Source organism: Necator americanus, chromosome III, assembly GCF_031761385.1.
Source record: "Necator americanus strain Aroian chromosome III, whole genome shotgun sequence".
NCBI lineage: Eukaryota > Metazoa > Nematoda > Chromadorea > Rhabditida > Ancylostomatidae > Necator > Necator americanus.
The window spans coordinates 36,511,841-36,533,711 of NC_087373.1; the positions used below are offsets into that span (position 1 = coordinate 36,511,841).

At 37.7% G+C, this 21,871-nt stretch overlaps 1 protein-coding gene across 2 annotated transcripts in view; it reads left to right on the forward strand.

Annotated features, from left to right (window-relative positions):
* Positions 1-21,871, forward strand: part of RB195_012098 (uncharacterized protein) — a gene marked incomplete at both ends in the record, with an annotated part of 39,732 nt that overhangs the window by 9,167 nt on the left and 8,694 nt on the right. The window contains 8 exons of one of the 2 annotated variants that reach the window (XM_064193796.1): positions 11,415-11,465; positions 14,897-15,005; positions 15,185-15,329; positions 15,389-15,493; positions 15,637-15,817; positions 19,208-19,309; positions 19,370-19,471; positions 21,061-21,153. In XM_064193796.1, the coding sequence (XP_064051379.1) occupies positions 11,415-11,465; positions 14,897-15,005; positions 15,185-15,329; positions 15,389-15,493; positions 15,637-15,817; positions 19,208-19,309; positions 19,370-19,471; positions 21,061-21,153 (888 nt within the window). The remainder of the gene's footprint in view (positions 1-11,414; positions 11,466-14,896; positions 15,006-15,184; positions 15,330-15,388; positions 15,494-15,636; positions 15,818-19,207; positions 19,310-19,369; positions 19,472-21,060; positions 21,154-21,871) is intronic. The other variant, XM_064193797.1, reaches the window with a different exon arrangement.

Below are 21,871 nucleotides of genomic sequence, written 5' to 3' on the forward strand. Positions count from 1 at the left end.
GAAATACAGGAGTGAAATGAACTCAAAGGATCGATATTTTGCTTGCTGAGCTTAAGATCTCCGCAATGCTAAGCTGTCCGTGATATCCTGATGTTCTGGAAGCTTCCCTCAATGTGAAAAAAAACGCCAAAGTCTCTTTCCTACTTCCATCTTTCCCACTTTTATTTTATCCATATTCATCATTTCGTTTAACAATTTTATTTTATTTTTTTCTTAAATTTTTCTACCATGTACGACTTTCAATAAATCTCAGAATGTTGATGTTTCAATAGTTGCTTTCTTAAATTACGCAGGACACGAGATTTTTATAATCCTTTATTCATGGCTGTCGTTTCGGAAAACGGCCTTCTTCAGAGACTGAAAAAGCATCTTCATTTATTATTTATTGTTCTTATTATTTATTATTTTAACAGAGAATTTTTGCACCGGAGCTTTTAAAAAAGAAGTGTGGTGATATGGTTTGGGGCAAATGAAGAAATTTCTAGAAAATTCTCTCCAACGTACTAAATAGTGCTGAGATCTAGCTGTGAATTTCTGGATTGGAAAAAAAATTCCATGCACCCAAATAATTTCCACGTCCATGTTCCGGAAATGCAACACTGATCCAACTCGCGTCAAATACGCGCTTGTTGAGATCGCTCAACCAGAAAACTAACGGAACCGGGCCGTGTGTGGCCACATTCTCCATTTTGCGTAAAATAATTTTTAAGAATCTTTTTTTTTCTGAAGTTACTGAAGTCTTGAAACGATCTCAAAACTGAAAAAAAGTGGCTTGTTCAAAAATGACCAACGAATAGATTAATTCAATGAATGATTTTTGAATGATTAAAAAATTCTTTCCCATTCGAAAAAAAAAGAAAATTCGGGAGAATTCAAAAAGAGAAATTCAATTAACTTTTCTTCCACTGAAACACGCAATTAATTAACATCACCATCGTTGTGGAAACTCCAATAATTACCTTCTTTAAGGAAATAAAGTATTCTTCTTAATTTTCCGAAATAAAATGAATAACCAAGAATAATTGAGAACAAGAAAGAATTTTTCCACCAATTTGGCCTTTAGTGGCTTAAAGTGCACGTATTTTTGTATACTTCATTATTATTTATTAATATTATTAATATTATTTTTACATTTAATCAGCCATATTCCAATTCGTAATCAAAAACATTCTTATTTCAATTTTTTTTTATCTTTCATTATAGAATTTAAAAAATCCAGAAGAAAATATCGGAGCCGATACGTATGACTTAAAAGATTAGGGATGAAATGTCTGGTGTTGGCGTCAATCCGCGTTTTTTTTTATCTTCACAGGCAGATTATTATGGTACCAGTTTATCGCTGCCGAAAAGCGGGAAAGGCTCAGTTGGCCTGGGAAGGGATTTGAACCATCGACAGTGCACAAGTCGTAACCAAACCTCCTACCACCTGCGCTATATTCGTCGCATTTAGATCTCAATTAAACTATTTTTTTTTAAAGAGAAACTTCCCATAATTGCACATCATTCATTTAAAACATTTTAATATTCCGAACATTTTCGCAAATCCCCATTTAGATACTTTAAAATAATTTTAATCAGATTTAATCATTAATTTTATCCTCAGTGAATGCAAACATAAAAATAAATTAGGTAATAAATATTAATAATTAAAAATAATAAAAATTTTATGGTGAACATGTCACAACCATAATACAATCGCTCTATGATGTCATAGGAACTGAAATCTACAGTAATCCTTCTAGTTCAGCCCTCGGGCTATAATTAGTGAATGAATGTAAATAGTTTATTTTTTACCGCGAAAAAAAAAACGATACGATTTCCGTAGTGTCGCATGACGTGATAATTAATAAGATTCCTTCAATTATGTACGTACACCGGCAAGAAAATAATCAACAATCCTTTAATTCGATGACGTCATCACGGGTCTTTTCCTTATGTACATATATATGTGATGCATGGTGTGTAGTTGCACAGTATGCGCTTGAATTCACGCGTAATTTTAACGGGGGAGGGTAGGAAAATATTGTGGAACATCGTGTGACCGTATGTGGTTCAATATTATGTTAATATTAACATATTAATATGTTAGAGCCGGGGGGAAAAAAACGAGTGGGCGAGTGAGGATGACGAGATTATTATGGTTTTTTCCCCTGGAAGCTTCCTCCAAAGTGGTTCATTCATGTGTCCGGTTTTATAAAATGCTATGATGTAATGTGGGGGAAAAAAACAAAAACACCCTACAGTATTATTTTTAGCATGTAATAATTTCATTAACAATACTGTGCGGGTATTTGTTGAGATTCGGACGTTGTGTGAATGTTGCAAATATTTATTAGAGTGGGTGTGTGTGCAATTACGTACTAGGACAACTAATGACGTGAATAGAGTGTGTAGGCACGTGAAGTGATGTGCAACAGAGGTTCGCTATTTTCGTCACTACAGCAATATCTACGATATTTTTCCAGAAATATCATTAATTAATTGTGCCGAACACTTTATCCTTATCCACTTTAATTACTGTAAATGACATCAATTAGACATAAATAACAAAGACAATGACATAAAAAATAACTATGACATAAATTACAATTACAATTATTAGTAAAGGATTCTGTTGAAATGTCCTATTAAAAGATTTCCACCATCACTTTCCTTCGGTGCACTTCCGGGAAGTGGGCGGAATGTTTCCGGAACGTTCTTTTTCCGCTTTGTTTCTTCTTCGACGAATGACATCATCCGCATAGAGCGAGCGCATGACTTCGCGTCGCTTAGCGGGGAAAAATTGACGAGGACGAGCGAATCGTTATACTATGACGTTCCACGGCTCTATTTATAGAGTGGGCGCCATAGCTCCATAGTTAGAATAGTTGTCATATAGGTCCCGTATAGAATAAGTCCCATATAGGTCCCGTATAGAATAACTGCTATTTGGGTTGTGTGTGTATAGAATGGTTGCTATTATTTCATTAGCTACTTTTTTTTATAAAAGGTCAAAAACTTTAATGACTTACTGCCCGTGAAAGTATTTTTTTTAAATAAATTTTTATAAATTCATAAATTTTTTAAACATATTTATTATATTTATATTATTTTATTTTATTTATTTTTAAAAACGAAAATGACTTTATAATGTATTTTTTGTTGTTATTATCAGTTTTTTAATTTTAAAAAGAATCCCTATTTGGGTCCCGTATAGAATAGTCGCTATTTAGGCCCTTTAACAAGAGGACGATGGGGAATAGCACCTAGTAAAAGAATTATTTCCCTCAATTAAAGCCCAAATACGTAAATTGTTTAATTTTAGGACTGGACCTAAAAATAAAGAGTTGCTTGCGTGAAAGTATTTTTTTTTCGATCTTTCACGTCATTTTATCTATTTTTACCTTGAGCCCTAAGCTTCAAGTTCTCAAGTAACCAGAATTCAAAAAAAAAAAAATTGGTCAAAAGCGTTAATAAGGCCTACTAACGGGCGGAAAACCACGTCTTGAATCCATGATCCTTTTATCGGACCACGAAAAAATTTCTTATTTAAATTACGCGGAAATTTGAGCGTAGCGGCTACATTATTTTACTGATTCTCGACTATCTCACTACAATTCTTAACCCTAATTTCACTACCAAAAAATTTTTTAGAGTAGTAATTTTATACCTTTAACAAGTAAGAATGTAAACAGTTCTTAAATTGCTATTAACTCTGATAAAACAGCCAGTTATTGCAACAGTATCATTGTCAGTGTGCGACTAAATGCGCATCTGTCGCTGAACTGTAAACACCACGTTGAACTCGCTTACTCTCGTGTAGCACCACATATGATATGATTTTGTAGGTTGAAGTAGGGTAAAAATAAAAATAAAAACAAAAAATTTAGAAATAAATAAATATTCAACTAAATAACATAATTGATATAAGAAGACGTGACGGGACTATTTCGAAGAAAAAAATGTAGAATCCTACGCAGATGCCTCAGATTTTTCTTTAAGAATAGCATATATCGTTTTTGCGCCCTTAGTTAACTGCGCACTTTAACAAACAGCGTTTGTTTAGTCTTATTAGGGTTTTATTAGGGTCTTATTAGGGTCTTATTAGGGTCTTATTAGGTTCTATAAGTTAAAAACTTCAATAAAAAGTCAACTGTTCACTTTGAGGAAAAAATGAGCTCCTGTGCCCAGATAATGGGACGCATTGGGACATAATGAGCCCCGTAAAACGTCACTATTGACTCTATGTACGCTACTTGACCTTTCATTCAATGTTGCTCTGACAAGCTCCTCCTAAATTCGTCAATGAGTCCCCCCGGAGGGATTGACATACGGCAGGGTAGAGCCCGAAACACGATGTCTGTTGTTTGATCGCTGGCACTGACATTTTTGACAGAGGATGCATAGAAAATAAGCATGCGAATGTGTCAAATACACAGCAAGCTGCAACGCAGACGATCGATCACGGAAATCGATAATCGATCCTTGGCTCACGATTCGAAATATTTCCCCGCTGGCACAGTCACTAAATCCTTCCATTCATTCTTAACGAAGTGGGGGAAAAGACAATGCTGAATTGAGAGGGTGGAGAGAAGCAGAATATCAACTGCGCTCAGCGCGTCTTTAGTAATCAATAAAGGGAATTGCAACAGCCGCATGGTTTTCGCAGTGCCGTCAAACTTTTTTCATTTTCTCTTCACTATGGCCTCACTTCACCTCGGTGGAATAAATTTCTTTCAAGAACCTTTTTTCCTGAAAACTAAAAAAAATCCACTAATCGTATCCATAGCAGCATCTCTTTTTTTTGAAAAAAATTAATCCATGGTAAAGGTAATTACGGTAAATTCCACCAGTGCAAAAGAGAAAAAGATGAAGAGAGAATGAGAGAAAGCAAAAAAAAAATGTGCTGATTTTAATTAAATTCTGTTTTCTGCACGAGGAAACACACGCAATTGCATTCCAATGACGTTCGTTTTTTTTTTGTCTGGACGAGTTCTCGCACAAACCATGCGCACATATCGTAACGTGTGATTTTATTAAAATTATGACGTGTTCTATTCGAGTATCCGAGCCGAGTACGGTAGCTGAGCGATACTGTGGTAGCAATTAGTACTTGTTACTGCTTAAAACGAACCTTTTTCCGCAAAATTTATGCCGTTTCCAGAAGAAATTACCCAAAAACACGTAACATAGCGTGTTTTACGGCCGCATTTCAAACGGACGAAATTTTGCGTCACGTCCTACGTGTAGTGTTACGCGAAAAACACGCATATTTACAGAATACATATATACGATTCACGGATGAATTATTCTATTTTTAACCGTGTGTGTTTGTGTGTGTGTGCGCGTCAAGCGAAAGAGTTCTGTTGATGCATTAGAGCATATATTTGATACATGTGGGTGGATCGAACAGAAATACCCACAAATTGAGATGAGCCCTCAGGGGAACTCACGCGGGAAAATGACGTCATTTTTCGGTTGTTTCTCGCGCACGGGAAAATCAGCTTATCTTTGGTGTCCATTCACCAAAATACTAATTGCGAAGGCAGTTAGCGATTCTGGGGGTACCGATAAGCACCCATAGCGCCCCCCGATTCCTGGATTTCACCCCCATACGCAGCCCGAAAGTCTCTCGTTCATGCTTCAGAGCTGTCTGTTATTAGATTAGATTCAGCGTGTTTTCGAGTACTCGAAAAAAGCACTAGTGGTAGCTATTCGCCTGAAGCTTGTGGGAATCTAGAAGACATTGACATAAAAAAAAATAAAATGAAAAAACGTAAGCGCAAAAATCCTTGACATATTCCGTCTCTGGAAAAAAATAAGCAACATTAGTAAATAATCATTTTAAAAAATATTTATTACTCAAATAAACACATAAATAATGCCTCTTTGCTAATTCTTCGCCAAAATTTTCCTGCACAACAGCAATGAAACTCAGATAACTGACACGAACTGCTGCTATTGTGCTGTCAACGCTGTTTTTTTTTGAGTTAACTACCGATTACCAACAAAGTGTTGTTCAAAAATTTCTAAAGCAAATTTAATAAATATTAAATATTATATAATGGGATATTATTAAAGGGATATTAAGAGGACAAAATTAAATAATGGGGCAGATTTTATATCTACATTCTTTTTTTCTATTTTCCATCTTAAAACAATTGAATAATTCTTAGAAATTATGCATACAGTAAAGAAATGTTTCGTGAAAATATTCTCGGCAACAAAACAGCAGCACAATAGCAGCATAAGCTGCTGAAATTAGCTCTATATTTACTAAAACTAGAGAGCAGTATATTCGAACCCATTACTTGGAGATATTATTTCCGGACTCCAGGTGACGTATGTCTTAGGCAGAGCAGCACAATGGCAGCAAAAAAAAACCGACAATTATCTCAAAACAACCACTAGAAAAGGCAATCACGCGTAGTTCGGCGCTTAGCAACGGATTTTTCAAAATTTTTAAATTTCTAGGAATTATTAAATTTCTAGAATTTTAAATTTAACAATCAGTTTCAGTTCCCAAGAAAAGAAAACAACAAAACTCTAGCAATAACTGCTCATCGGCAAATTTTAAATTAATTTAACAAACTGAAAAATATTTATAATTTTATTTCAACTCTAACACTTCATTTAACTTACACACTTACATTATGCATTCATTACATTTCACTTAAACAATTTTTTTTTAATATTAAAGTTCAGATTCACTGTAAAAAAAAAATTCGCAACGGAAAAAAAAGTTTTAAAAAAACATAAATTTATTCCTAGTATTACTGTATGGCCAGCGTTCACATATCGCTAGGGAAAAATTCGAAAAAAAAATTCCTATTGGTTTCGTATGATTGCTCCTATATTTAGCGTATTAATTTTCTCATACACATAATTTTTTTTCGAGCTGGCAGTACATATTTTTGGGAAATCTCAATAAAAAGTGAAATTCGCAGATTATTCACCTCCTGCAATACTACTCAGTGTGCACTTTTGCACTTCACCACATTGGATTGGAATTTTTTTCGAGAAACATTTCCCAACCTAAGTGAAAAATAGTAGTTGTGATGTTAATAGGCTTCGATGAGCTGATACATAGCCTGGGGTGCGACTACAACGGTTGTTTATAGCGACACACGGCGTGTGATAGCGATGATAGATCGTATTTTGCCGGAAATTCAAATTTAACGCCTTGCAATGAGGTGAAAGGCGCTCGCCATACTTCTATAACGATCAGATGAAGATCAGCAGATTGTAAGCAGGAGTATCGTAGTTTAGAATGCTCCGATGCTGTTGTTTTTGTATCGGCAGCAGGTTTTTTTGTCAGTGAACCAGCGCCATTTTCGACGATAAAATTTGTTTACTGGAGTTTTCTTCCATACACTACCATTAATTAACTTATTTATTTATTTATTTATTCATTTATTTATTTATCTATTACGCTCCATAACGTCCCAAAAAGGATGTGGCAGGGACAAACATAAAAGAGAAACAGTAAATACATAATGAAAGAAAGAAAAAAGAATAAACCAATTAATTCAGTAGAGCAATAGATTATCGAAGACAAAATTGTATAGGAATGTGATCCGTGGTCGTTATATTCTTTTTTTTTCTTTCATTATGTATTTACTGTTTCTCTTATATGTTTGTCCTTGCCACATCCTTTTTGGGACGTTATGGAGCGTAATAAATAAATAAATAAATAAATAATTTAATAAATAATTTCTTCTGAGTCTAGCGCCTGACATTTCTTACGAATAGAGCTCATTTGTTGTCTCGAAGCGCCAAGCGCCAACTTTGTTCCAGATGGATTAAAATTTGGAATAAACACAAAAACAGAACTCAGATCTTGCGAATCGGCGTACAAAGTCGCTGTTTGCGTTGTTTTCCACGAATAATAAGGAATTCTCACGAGCTAATCTTGTGTAGTGTGTTTATTTATTCAACTTTTCGTCCATTTATTTGTTTATTTAAGCGAAAAGAAAAAACAACAAATAATATAATAAGTAGAAATTCGTTGAAGTGCTCGATATAAGAAATTTAGTAAATATAAGTTATGTGTTGTGTAGTAGATACATACATATTTATTTGTTTATTTACATTAACAGTTATAGTTGGGTAGAAAAATGTAAATAATGCAACAAATAAGTCATGCAGTCAAATACTGAACATAACAAATGTAGCAAATATAAGTATTGTTATTAAAATAATAAAAATAAAAATAAAAATAAAATGATAAAATAAAAATAATAAAATGATAAAATATTAAATATTAAAATAGCAAATATGAATATATTTATTATGCAGTACATACATATTTATTTCCTTATTTATTTGTTTATTTGCGCTTAGCCCAGACCAAAAATATAAACAATATAATTAATAATTAATAAGAAATTAAACATCAAATATAACAAAAAATTAAAAGTAGGAATAGATATAGCCTACATATTCATATTCTTGCCATATATGTAGGAAAACTCGGTCCCCAAACCTCTAAAGAAATCCCTTCTTCTTTTTTTTTCCGAACGACGAGATGATAGCGAATTGCCGAGATGTTCACTGGGTGTCTATCTTTTGTTTCTCCTCTTCTCCTCCTCAATGACACATTCAGACCTCACCTTTCTTTTCTTTCTTCTTTTCTTTCGAAAAAAAGGCATCACGCAGAAATGCGTGAATGCATGCGTGGAATGTTGTTGAAGCATGAGAAATTTGTCGTATAGATGGCACATCGTGAGCTGTTGCTAATGGCGGCAGGCGCCCAAGCTTTCGTGAGCGGAAACCGAAATTGTTTGCCGCTATGGTTTTGTTGTTATTGAAAGAATGAGGGGTTTTCTGGGACTATTCTGAGAACGAGTCGTTGCTGAATTACGGTATTACATGTCAGTTAAAGGCATCACCCCACGAATCTGAGGTGGTGCAGATTTCAGGTGGAGTATTCGTATACGGGATGGGAGACTACGGAGAGGGAGGTGATTCCGTCCATTTCTTGCTAATTGCCGTAAAAAACGGCACGGAAGATGCGGCGTCGCTTAAGACTGGCGCGCTCCAATCGAACCTCTTGTACAAAATGGTGCGCCAAAACGAATGAAGCCGTATCTTCCGGGCCGTTTTTTACGGCAATTAGGAAGAAATGGACGGAATCACCCCCCTCTCCGTAGTCTCCCATCCTGTATACGAATACTCCACCTGAAATCTGCACCACCTCAGATTCGTGGGGTGATGCCTTTAAAGGCATCATGAAATTAACGGCGTCGGGTCTCACCACGAAAATATAAAGGTGGCACCTCTACATATTCGTGGTGAGACCCAAAAAAGTACCTTTATATATTCGCGGTGAGACCCAACGTCCTCAATTCTACAATACATTGCCTTTAATTGACATACGATACCGTAATTTGACAACGATTCATTCCTATAATAGTCTGGGATAGATCAAGGTAGTTTTCCTTAGTATTCAATTTCTTAGTAATCCATTCTTGGTAATTAATAATTCCTGATCTTAGAAAAAGTACGGAAAACAGCTTTCTGTGCTCTCGTCTCCCCAACGATGCAAGTTATCACGCGATAGAACCCAGGCAACTCCTTAGTTAACTGTAACGGGTCCAATCCAAGTGATACAACTCAAAAAAGCAACAAGAGCTGCTCCGCTCGTATAAACTCGACGCCATTGCGAATTGCTTGCATTTTATCATCCGTAATAAGTTGCATCGTTGAGCCGGTCGGGTCACACAAGGCTGTTTCACGCGCCGCTTTCTTGGATTAATGGGGAGAAATGAGCGTCATCACGCTCATATTCGTGAACTCATACCATTACCCTCATCTATTTGTGTAGTGGTGAAAAGGTCATCGATTCTGTGACACGCTTTCCATAAAGGTCCCACGAAAACATTGAATGACACCTTTTGTTGGATTATGTGAGAGAAGTGTTTGCGAATTAAAAAGAAATTTCAATCTCTTATACTCGACTCCATTTCTACATCTGCTTCAATATCATTTTTATTAATTTCTATCATCATATATTTTTTTATTAATTTAATATTGCATGAATATCTGTGTTTTTGAGTTCAGCCTTGATCTTATTACATATTATTTGAAATGCTTCCTAGTTCTTGGTTCATGCTCGGATTCTCTTTTTTTCTTCCTAGACTAAAGTCAATTATGGGTGCATCAAACAAATAAATAAGTAACTAAATAAATAAATAAATAAATAGTTGGTGAGTACGGTAAGTGGTTAGGACAACTGTTCCTCGTTGCTCAGAGCATAAACCTCCTTAATCCTTATGCTAACTAACTTTGAACTTTGGAGTAGATTATCGCCTATTGTGATGTGATACACATCCCGTTCCGCCTGACTCGCACAGTTCGATTAGAGCGACATTTCTCATCGGCGCGTACTTTGGTCATTTCAAAAGTCAACTTTGTCAACAGGGGTGATGATGGGACCTTCCGCCAGTCTATTCCTTTTTGTTTTTGTTTTTTTTTTTCTTGAAAATTACCCGGGCATCGAAGTATTCGGTGCACATTCCTACAAATTTATGGACATATATAGGTGTACCTCAAATGTGGTGGATGGGAACTGAAGGAGTAGCGATATGGGTTATTTCATTTATTTTTTTCCTTAGGACTCCTTTTTCCCCTGCATATCCGATATATGTCAACCACTGATAGACTACTGCAAAATCTCTTTCAGCTTCTTCTTCTCCTAAGGACAACTGTCCAAATCTATTACCTCATGTTGATGGATTCTGAGACGAGGAAAAGGAGGAGCGGTAGTGGTCAAAAATCTAAAAGGGCACGACTTTCGCAGTCGCAGTTTAGGCGGTGCTAAGCCATATTATCTGCTTTTATTAGATTTTTCACTGCCATCAGCTAAGCGTTCATCTTCTCGTCAACAACAGAAAAAAAATTACCATAAATCTGAACAATTACTCGCGAGAACGTACACATGAGAACCTACGTCAGCAAAAATCCATCAACGGTTAACGTTCGGGGTAGTACTGTGAGAAAAACACCAACAATCCACGAGCATTCTTGCCTGGGACCCAAGGGCGATGGTGGAGGTCCCAAACGATCCCAACAAAAATGACGCGTGTTGTCTCTCTGACCCTCTGGGGAAATGCGTGGGTGATTGCTCTTAGGTGATCTCAACGACGTCGCTACAGGACGAGTTTTGCGGAAATTTGGTTAGCAAAAAAAACCCTGAATGACATCACCAAAACCAAATCCCGGCGCCGGTAATTTTGGCAGACGGCTGGCAATTGCACAAGTGAAGAAACGTGTTGAAACAAAACGAATGGCAGCAAAATGAGTGTGGAATACTGTAGCCCTCTGATAGCGCTGTGCTTGCATTCGAATAGCCAGTGAAAATAGAGAACAACACAGAAAAATGTTACTTATTTTCCATTAAATTGTTCTACATTAAATATATTATTGATTTTTAGGCTGCACACTCACCGATACGCTATGTGATGAGGACGAGTACTGCTTTTCGGGTGAGTTTCGATTTGTATTGATTCAACAACAGATAGAATTCGGCCGTTGCAGCGCATAGCGTAGATCGATAATCGATCGGCTCAATCAGCTCTTTTGCTCGGCTGTATATGTCCAGTTCAGCGGAATTTTACCTACTATGTTATGCTATTGTTTTCTTTCTTGCCGATTCGCTGATTTATTGATATCGAGCGATCGATCGAGACCACTCATAGTAACGCTCCACTACGGATCGATATTTCGAAATTAGGCCGTGTAAATACGTGCAGCTTCATATATTATGGAATTACTCGCCACCGAACTTTTGCAATCAAATTATCGATCAATAGTGTGCCTTGATCGATCCCCTTCTTTAAAGGACTTTTCGCATCCTATCGCCTCTAGTAATCGTTTAGGGAAAAGGTTCAAATTCTTAGGTTTTTATAGAGCATTTTGCAAGGACACAGTAAAAACTGGACAATCGACCAGTATTGATTTATATTTTTGTAACTCATCACATTTTTTCACACCAACACACCGAGAAAAATCGACAAAATGGTGCAAAGTTCAGAAACCTGTTTCTGCTATTCAGCAGTGCACGTGTTTGTCATTGGAGCGTACTTTCTTCCACTTCGTAGGGATATATGACTAAAAAAGTTACCAAGAGAAGGGATAGAGGCTAAAATTGAAAGGGTGGATTGTTTCGCCTCTATCCAGACGATCCACTTCGGATTACCATCCCTTGAGGCTCCTCATCAGCGAAAGATTATTTTTTATTAGTTTAAACTCGGGCGGATGTGGCGCAGTCGGTAAGAGGTTCGTCTGTGACTGCACGATCGATCAATGGTTCGAAACCTTGCCGATGCCAACCAAGCCCTTCATTCCTTGGCGTCGATAAATTGGTACTTGACCTATCTGAGAGGATAAAAATACTGACTTGGTGTATCGGTTCGCCTCTGCAAGCCATTTTAAGGCTGCACACGCGTTCATAAATCCTAAACTGAATTGTGAATTGAAGACGAATGTGTGGGCGTATCTTCTCAATGGGATTAGTCCATGCCCCGTACAGTTTATCCTTCATCTTCGTCATCTCAACTGAATCCTCAGATCTCTCCATCACCGAACGCCAGACTCACAAAACGCGATGTCCATCATTCATTTAACATTCCCCGAAGCGCTTAACGCTATATGAGGTGCTTGAATGAGGAATAAGTGGAATGTGGAGAGAACTTATGAAAAAGAAAATGTGTTTCCGGACACTTCTTCGATTCAATACATGTAATAATTTTTCGCTGGGAACTCCAATTAATCCCGCGGGAGGTGTGGTTGCAGAGAATGACCACGTCATTTTTATGGGATTCCCGTTAAAGCATAGAGCGTCAACAAAGTGCAAATCGTTCTCTCATTCATTCATGCTATAATTGGTGAAGAAATAATTTGTTTACCCCGCGTCACAAAATCACACGCAAAGCTGTAGCTGCTCTATTCTTCCACATATATTGTTTGGCTCGCGTGCGTGCGTATGCACCACAACACACTTCGATTCCGGAAAACGTCAAAATAAAGTCGAAACGACTGCGACGGACGAGGAATGGCTATTCAGAATATCGAATCAGTGGTGCTATCCGAGAGATATCCACACAGCTCATTACGAAAGAAAAACTCGGCAGCGACCGCCGCCACCGCCGCTTGCGCCGCTTCACTGAAACCGAGATCGCGAAAAACACTTTAAGACCACGCGTCTCTCGTCTCAGGATTGTTTTCCTTGGTAATGTTTGATGAGACGAGAACTTGGAGCAACTTTACGATTTTGGCGCCGCTAGCGAGCCAACGCCCAGGGACGAGCGATGGGAGCCTTCGGTGAACTAAGAACCGCTACAACAACTTGTTTACTACCACCAACTTTCTGCGGGAGAAATTTTTGATTGCATCTGCAATTTGCAAAACGAGAACAAATCATCAAAATATTCTTCCTTCCGCGTTCTCATCGTAAACCAGTCAGTTCAAATAACAAAATCTTTCAAAATAAGAAACAAAGTTGTTATTCTTCAGTGGAGCCATTGAAATTCAATTACGTCTTCTAGAAGAAGTTAGTGAACGCGTGTTTCCATTTCATGGCTTCCAACGGCTAAATCTCGAGGATTCCCCTGGATCACTTAGCTGAATTCCACGGGTTACACTCTGCACTGGGACCCTGAACAGGGACCTTCTTTGTAGGTCCTGAAGAGGAAAATCTTAAGGAGAATGACCACTACGGTTTACCAGTCAGCAAGGCTGCCACGAACAAGTTGCAAGCAAAAAAAAAAGATTCTTTTAGGATTTTTTTAAAATCTGCTCCGTATCTGACACAAACAATCGTCTTCGTGATATCACGCAGTTATTTCGAGCCATAACGGCTAGGAAGGATAAGCTGAACAACATTATTCAATCCGGATACGGGATACGCCTACGCGTTCGACTTCAATCCAGAATCGTTTGAGGTTTATGGAGCCTTGCAATGACTTGCGGGGGCCAGCCGATGTGTCAAGTCAGTGTTTTTATCCTCCCAGACAAGTCTGGTACCAATTTATCGACCTCGGAGGAATGAAAGGCTCGGTTGGCTCTAGAGCGATTTCGAACCATCGATCGATCGTGCAGACATAGTGGAACCTGTAACCGACTGCGCTACACCAGCCTCAATTTGAATAAAACGGAATGAAATACTCGGTGTTGTGATTTCCTTGTAAACAAGTTGTAAAATCAAAATTGGTAAAAAAGTTGATTTCTGTGCGAGATAATGGACAATTTTCTCCGGGCTGCAAATTCGTAAACTATTTTTAGAAGAAGCGAGGCAGCCAAACAAATGTTTTCCGGGTGTTTTTTCTTTTCATGACATCAAACTAGTTTAAAAGGCATTTATCGCTTTAAGGATTGTTTGCGTCCTTGTTTTCTTGTGTTTTTTTTTTCATGTATTCAGAATATGATACAAACATTACGAGAAGTAGGACTTGCAGAACTAAGTACATCTGCAGATGCCTTATCGCATCTATTTGCATAATAGCCGGAATGACAAGGATTTGAAAAATTCGAAGTTTTTCTCTGTGAAAAATTCCAGCACAGTTCAATAGAGCTCACGTGTAATAAATAACAACTCGGAAAATGAGATTTGACGACGACAGTTTCCTCTAAAAAGTTTTTTTTTGAGCCAGAATATAATTTATGGTTTGTGCCTGCTAAATAATATTCCACTTCTTCCTCGATTACAACTACTCATATATATTCGAGCACTTACACTTAAGAAGAGATCGATTATTGATTTTTACAAGATTACACTTCCATAATAAGGTTTTATCGAACTTATGATGTATATAAGGAATTTTTCTCACAGATAGTCGTAGCTATCTAGTAAAAATGATTTTCTGAGAATGCAAACTGGTACGGATTACGACTGCCGATCGATTATTGATTTTTCCAGACGGCGTGTTCGGACAGTGTTACTCGCCAAGTAGCGGCGCACCTACACCTACCGTAATAGATCATCTAGATGACACACAGTTGGAATTACTTCGTTTAGAACTCACCAGGTACGAAAGGTTGATTCTTGTCGGTAGGCACAGATCAATAATCGATCTGATTCGAGTAGGAAGTGTGAATAATTCAGTTGCTCTCGACGTGCATATAAACTTTTATCTAGCACGGAAGGAAAACTTGTTTTGAGTTTTTCTTCCCATCAAATAACTGATCGATATTATCGATTTTACAGATTGGCAAGGCAGGGCCTTGATTGGCCAGATCAGCGCTCACAATGCGTGCTTTCCTATTTCAAACTATCCATGTACTACGGTCTACAGTACGATCCAGATTTCTGTCAAGTACGGAATCCATCGAACATCTGGGCACTCATACAGGTCCCAATATCAATCAATCCTAACGTAGCAGATCGACCAATCAGTCAATAATGTTCCAGTTGATCGAAATGGGTTTGAACGATAACCCGGAGGTTGATGAACCGTCAGCTATCGAAGGACCTGTTACTGAGGAGGTTGCAGAAGTCGAAGACAGCAACGGAGAGGTGAGTCGATTGTCTCAAAAGTCGCGCATGTGGAGTACGATGTGTTGTCCGCCACAATATTGATCGCAGTGGTTTTCTCACAGCTTTCATGGACTGTTGATATTGTTGTTATTTATTTATTGTTGTTACTGTTGTTATTGTAGCCGGTTCTCGCCGAAATCGCCGATGATGGAAGTATAGACGCTGTGGTGCCACTCGAAGAACAACAGGAAGTCGACACACCCGAGAATGACACAGAAACAAACGCTGATACGGTGCCGGAAGAAGAGATTCAAACCATTTTGGATCAGATTCAGGAACCCCCGCCACAACTTAACATTGACGGTCAGTGAATCGATATATTGATTGCTATAACTAAATTTCGTTACTGTATCATGTCTTGTGAGCCTTACGTTTCTCACAACAAGTCCGTGTGATTAATGGGAGTTCTTGGAAAAGCGGCCCGAAAGTGTATCGCATATGAACGTGGGGACTTTTGGGAATATTTGAGAGCAATTGAAATAGTTCTGAAGCGCTAAGATGAGTTAACAGGGAAGGGAAAGGAGGGAAGATAGCACAGTAAGTGGAAAAGGGATCAAAATAAAATAATATAATATAAAGTTAATATATAAAAATAAATAAATAAAACTGAAATGAATGAAAAACCAACGAAAAGAAAGCGTCAAGAAATAAATTTGTCAGTTTTTCATCTCGTGAGCCATCCGCACGCCGCAAGAAATAAGGTTTTGGGTGAAAGATGCTCGTGGAATGGTAAGGAGAATGCTATTAGAGGAGACAGAAAAAATTAGTTTACAAAATTCACCTCTACCAAAATTTGAATCTACCTCTAAAATATACGAACCCGGATAACCTCACACTCGCTCACTCTCCTTTACGTACGTAAGTGGTGTGTGTGTGTATGTGTGTGTATATGTGTGTATGTGTGTGTGTGTAATTGATATACTTACAAGATATCCTAAGATTTCCCCCTAGAAAAAAATCACGAAATTTTTTTAATAGAGGTTATATACTGATCACTTCTGAATAGGTCGGTTCTCCTCATAGTTCGTATTTCGTTCAAATTTCCATTACCAATACTTCTAATTACTCTTTTTTTGTTTGTTTATTTACTTTTAACTTGATTTTAATTTAAGCTTCAGCTTTCAATTCATTAGCTTTCTCCATTTTTTTCGAAACATTTATTTTATTTCGCTTCTTAAATCTAGAATCTAGCCATTAACTTCATTTTTATTTCATTTTTTTAAATATAGAAATTTGATTTCTTGGCTACAAAACTTTTTTTTCATTATTTCTACACTCTCATTCATTAGTTCGGATGAATGACAATCTGGATCTCCGATAAGATCATCGTGAAACTCGTCCAGACACAAAATCTATGTAGCAGATGAATACTTGCACAAATATGCGAAGTTATGAATGAGCAGACACACACAAACACACATAAACAAGCAGCTTCTTAAGAAGTATGACGAGGGATGACGTGAGAAAATCCGGGAAAAGAAATGACAAGGCAAGGAAAGGGATTAAGCGTGTCGCGTGGGCAGAGAATGGATTGAAATTTTTGGAAATAATAGTGTTAGATGAAAGGAACTCAGTCAATATACGTCCGTTAAGGAAAGTTACCAAAAAACCAAAACTCTTTATAGAAATCCTTCAAAAATCACTTATTTACTTCAGTTTCCCTTGGCTGGGAATGAATGGGAAGCAGAACTTTGGGGAGAAAAAAGAGCAATTATTCAATGGTGTGCAGATTTTGATGACCCCAGTTCTGATACGGTGGATGATGAAAAATTGCTTCAATGCATGAAGGACAATATTGCCATGGAAGTGATATATGTATGTAAGTGACATGCGAACCAGCCATTTATCATAAATGCGGAAAATCAAGGAAAAATAAGAGAAGTAAGGGAGTAGGAGAGAAGTGGAGAGAGGGAAAGAGAAAGCCGATTGACGGAGGGGTTCCAGAAAAAATAGGACGATACGACGAATTGTTGCGGGAAAAAAATAGAAAGACGAAGAAAATTATAGCCGAAGAGTGTCGGAAAGATGTGTAAATACAATAATTGGATGGATTGGAACGGTACGACAAGCAAACAGACAAAAGACTGAGTTACAAACTGAACGAAAAGAAGATAGAAGAAAGAAGGAAAGAAAAAAGAAAATGAGGAATAAAATAAAGAAAGAAATTTTAGGCAGTGAGTGATATGAACACGGGCAGAGGGAGAAAAGAGGGAAAAAAAGAAAGAGAGAGGGGGGAGTTATGGCCAAGTGCTTTCCTATAATTCTCTTCCAGGAAAATTCTAAAGCTGCGAAGCAACTATCCTTGCAACTTCTATTTATCTTCTTATTTGTTTGTCACTAATTACATTTTATGTACGTGTTGCTCTTGTTTATCTCAACTAAATATAAAAATAATCAACAAATTTATAAAAATCCAAACCAATAAACTCTGTTTATTGTCCATTGTATAGCCAATTCCGACGCATACCGTAATAATCCGTTTGTTTTCCGCATCCTCCTAGAAGCCCATTAAAAGGTGATCCTAGAGGAAGTTAGCTTCCGTGTTTTCGTCAGCTACCGCACGCGAAACCGCGCGCGGTGATCGAGAGTGTCATTTTCAGGGATATCCGGGAGTATTTGCTGTGTACTAGGTCTTAAGAGAATCACCAAGGATAATTATTCTAGGATCAGAAAAAACTGATCTAAAAGACCGCCGACTATCATGCACGAAAAATCGCGTACGGAGCATCGTTGGCCAAAACGTTCGAAAGATTCTGTCGATCGTTCACGAGACTTGTGAGAATTCACAGATTTGGCTCTCGTTCGAGGGTTCGACACTTCTGCACACCGGAAAAATCCTCAAAACGCCTCTCTGTTCTTTTTTTTAGTTTTGGAGGCCAGCTTTAACTATTTTTAGGCGTAACGCTCTTATAAGCGTGAATATGCGCATTTTACAGCGTTTTTATTATTCTATGAAAACGTCTATGTAGTGTGTTCATTGGAGAGACCAAGAGAATTTAAAAAAAAAAACCAATGAGATTTCATATGGAAATTCCCCCGTAAATTATACTATAAATTTATTTTATTGGATTACACGTGCGTCATTTCATTTACCCCCTTCACTTTCGTTCGTAAACGCACAAAGTGGACGTAAAACGGCGTCATTTCCGCTGCATACGGATATTTTTGTTCACCATAACCACTAAAGACTAATCCATTACTAACACTCTAGAATTATTGAAGAAAAACAACACTATTGCAGACTACTTTTTTTTCAGCTGCTGTTCAAAAATTGTGCAAATAATTCATTGTGCTTTATCGTTGTTTTCCATGAAATTACGTATTGGGAACACCATAACATTTTTAGAGAAAAAAAACAAGAATGTAATTTTGGTGTTAAATGGCTGAAAGAGTACGCGTGTGGGAAAGGAGCACACGAAAATGCACGAAAAACTTCGAAAAAAGACAGTCGTCATAAACATTGTGTTTCTGGATACGGTAGCTGCAAAACGGTGTATTTGTCGTGAAAGGGGATACTCGATGATGGCATGACCTGTTCAAATACAAATCTCAACATTTCCTAAATTAAAGCGGCAGGAATTATGTTTGGAAAAAAAAACCCTCAAATATTGGTGGATATTGATATTTTTCATCGATTTCTAGTGGATCGGATTAGATTTGATGAAATGATCAATCGATTCCCTCCCTTTGCAGATCTGAACGACAATGACGTCAGCACTGATCCTATCGTTGAGGAATATATCCAGCGTATTGTTCGTGAAGAGAATCCAGGTTCGCTGTCAACTTCCGATCTTGGTTAGCTGTCAACAAATCGATATATCGATCACTCTGAACATCGTAGCCTCACATTTTCAGATCTTTCCGCGTTATCGGACGAAGAGCTGAACGAGTTGATACGTCGTCTGTTCATCCTGAAAAACAACCTAGCCGATGATGACGATGATGTAGTTGATCAAGGTGAGTATGACGAATTAATTTCGGGATCCCGGGATAATCAATAGGTATCTTTTGCACATGGTATACAAATGCTCAAATTTTCGATTGGGAAAAATTCTGTCCAGGAAGCATGGCTCATGCGAATTTTCAATCCTTTCCAATCCAAGTAATTTCGCAGACATCAAAAATGTCACCAGGAGAAAACTCCCTCCCACATCTTTTCAGACATCTTCGTCGAAGCATTCCTTGATTTAACGGTCAATCAATAGGCATCTTTAACACATGTTGGTAAACAAATGATGTCTTCGATTGAGAAGAATTGTATTTTCCGTGGGGAATGTGGCCGATAAACACATTATTTAGCTGGATTAATTGCATTTCGGGTGCCGGTATCGATTTCGAAAACACAGCCCATTGGTGCAAATAAACTAGGGCGAAGACCGAAAAGTAGCCAATATTCTTCGCAAGTCCTTAGAGCTTCGCCATGATTAGTGGATTTTGCATCAGACAGCGCTATAGTTCTTAATTATGTTTGCACAAGTGCTCTGCACACATCCGTTATCCATATTTACGATGATATTTTCCCTACGGGCTTAAGCGGTCTTTGATAGGCACACTGGATATACGAAGCCCTAGAAAGTGGCTCTAATTGAGCCGTCCTAGCCTCTTCGGGGTTTCGAAGATTTAATTTCAACTCGCCTTAAATGATGTGAATCTTGGAATTATCCAGAGCAAGGGATTCGTTGGGGATTATTGCACTGCTTAGCAAAATTGTACTGGGATCATCGAGAGAATTCAAGGATTTAAATGAGTGTCTGTATGAGGAACTTTCGACAATTTTTCAAAAATCCGCCATTTCTCAGGATTTCTTATCTATGTGATTCTCGTTCACCAAAACTGGATAAAATCCCCCAAACGTCCCTCGGGAACCAAATGTTATTTAACGAGGATCTGAAGTTCTGCAAATGCGGACCACAACACCAATTAGCCTAACATGGGGACACTAACTGGACGACGATTACCTAAACACTGCCACACCAGTGAAATTTGACGAGGTACAAGTTTTTTCTTCAGAAATCCAAACGACTTAAGTGTGCACTAATCAATAAGCATCAATTTCACTCTTCCCACTGAAGATATGATAATAACTCCAGGGATATGTGGTCACAATATCCGTGGAGCACGTAGTTTGCATTGCTTTATAAACCCTGAGAACAAGGCATCAATCAATAATCGATCTTAGTCGTCAACCTCATTGTACGTTAACAACAGCACCTATAAACTGAACCACAGATGGTACTCCTGCAGCTAGCATGAACTACTCTTCCGATCGATAATTGATCAGCGACATCATATAATCTACACCCTTGCTAGGCTTCTCTTCTTTTTCATTCTTCATTTCGAAGATCGAAGAACCACGGAATGGGCGATCAATAGGCACACATTCCATGACCACAGCGTAAAAGATTTCTATCAGTGGTGATATCTGCCTTCGTCGTCACTTAATCAAAAATCGATTTCTTGCCGTTGACGCAAAATGGCATCAAGCAATTATTCTAAGAGGAAATGACACCCTTTGATCAGCATTAATCAATGTATTGATTTTTCAGGTGAAGCCGAGGAAGCAGTGCCTTTGGATGCATTAGCGGACGAGAAGTTGGTGCTGAAGAAGGACGCAGAAGAACTCGGTGACGTACGTCAAGGTGAGGAAAGTAGGAAACGTCGGAAAGTGGGAACGAAAAGTTATCTTTCCATTGTGAAACAGAAAAGAAGGATAAATTGGGAATTTTTGTGTCATTACTTTTCTTTTTACTTTCTCTTCTTTACTCTGACCTTAATGAGTTTAAAAAATCCACCTATGAGGTATCCGGTTCCTTAGAACTCCTTAAGATCCTTCAAGGACGACTTCCACGATAGAAAAAGATCGAAGAAATACGACATGAGAGATCAATATGCATACTTTCCACAAGCACAGCATAAAAGATCTCTATCAATGGTGACTCGGCCTTCGTCGTACACATCGATTCTTTTGTTTTTTTTCCGGGTCCTCTTTTCTTCTTTCTTTCATTTCAATCCACTTTTTCCTATTGTTTTCGGAGAAATTATCCACGAGAACATATTTTTGAGAATATATTCACTATACGATTTACATTCTATAGCTCGTTAGCGTTGGTGCGATTCGAAATTTGTTGTTGTTTGGACGTGGAGCGGCGGTTGTTTTCTCTAATTATCCACTAATTAATGCCATACGACTACCATTTTCAAAGGGAGAATGAACGTCCTTTAAGTATCATACTAGTTATGAAAATTATTGAGCAGCGTTGAATTTCAAGGCGTATTAGGCGATCAATATTGAAGTGCAACTAATCGATACAACGTTGTTCCTTATAAACGGCAAACGGTGTTTATTCAACCGTACAT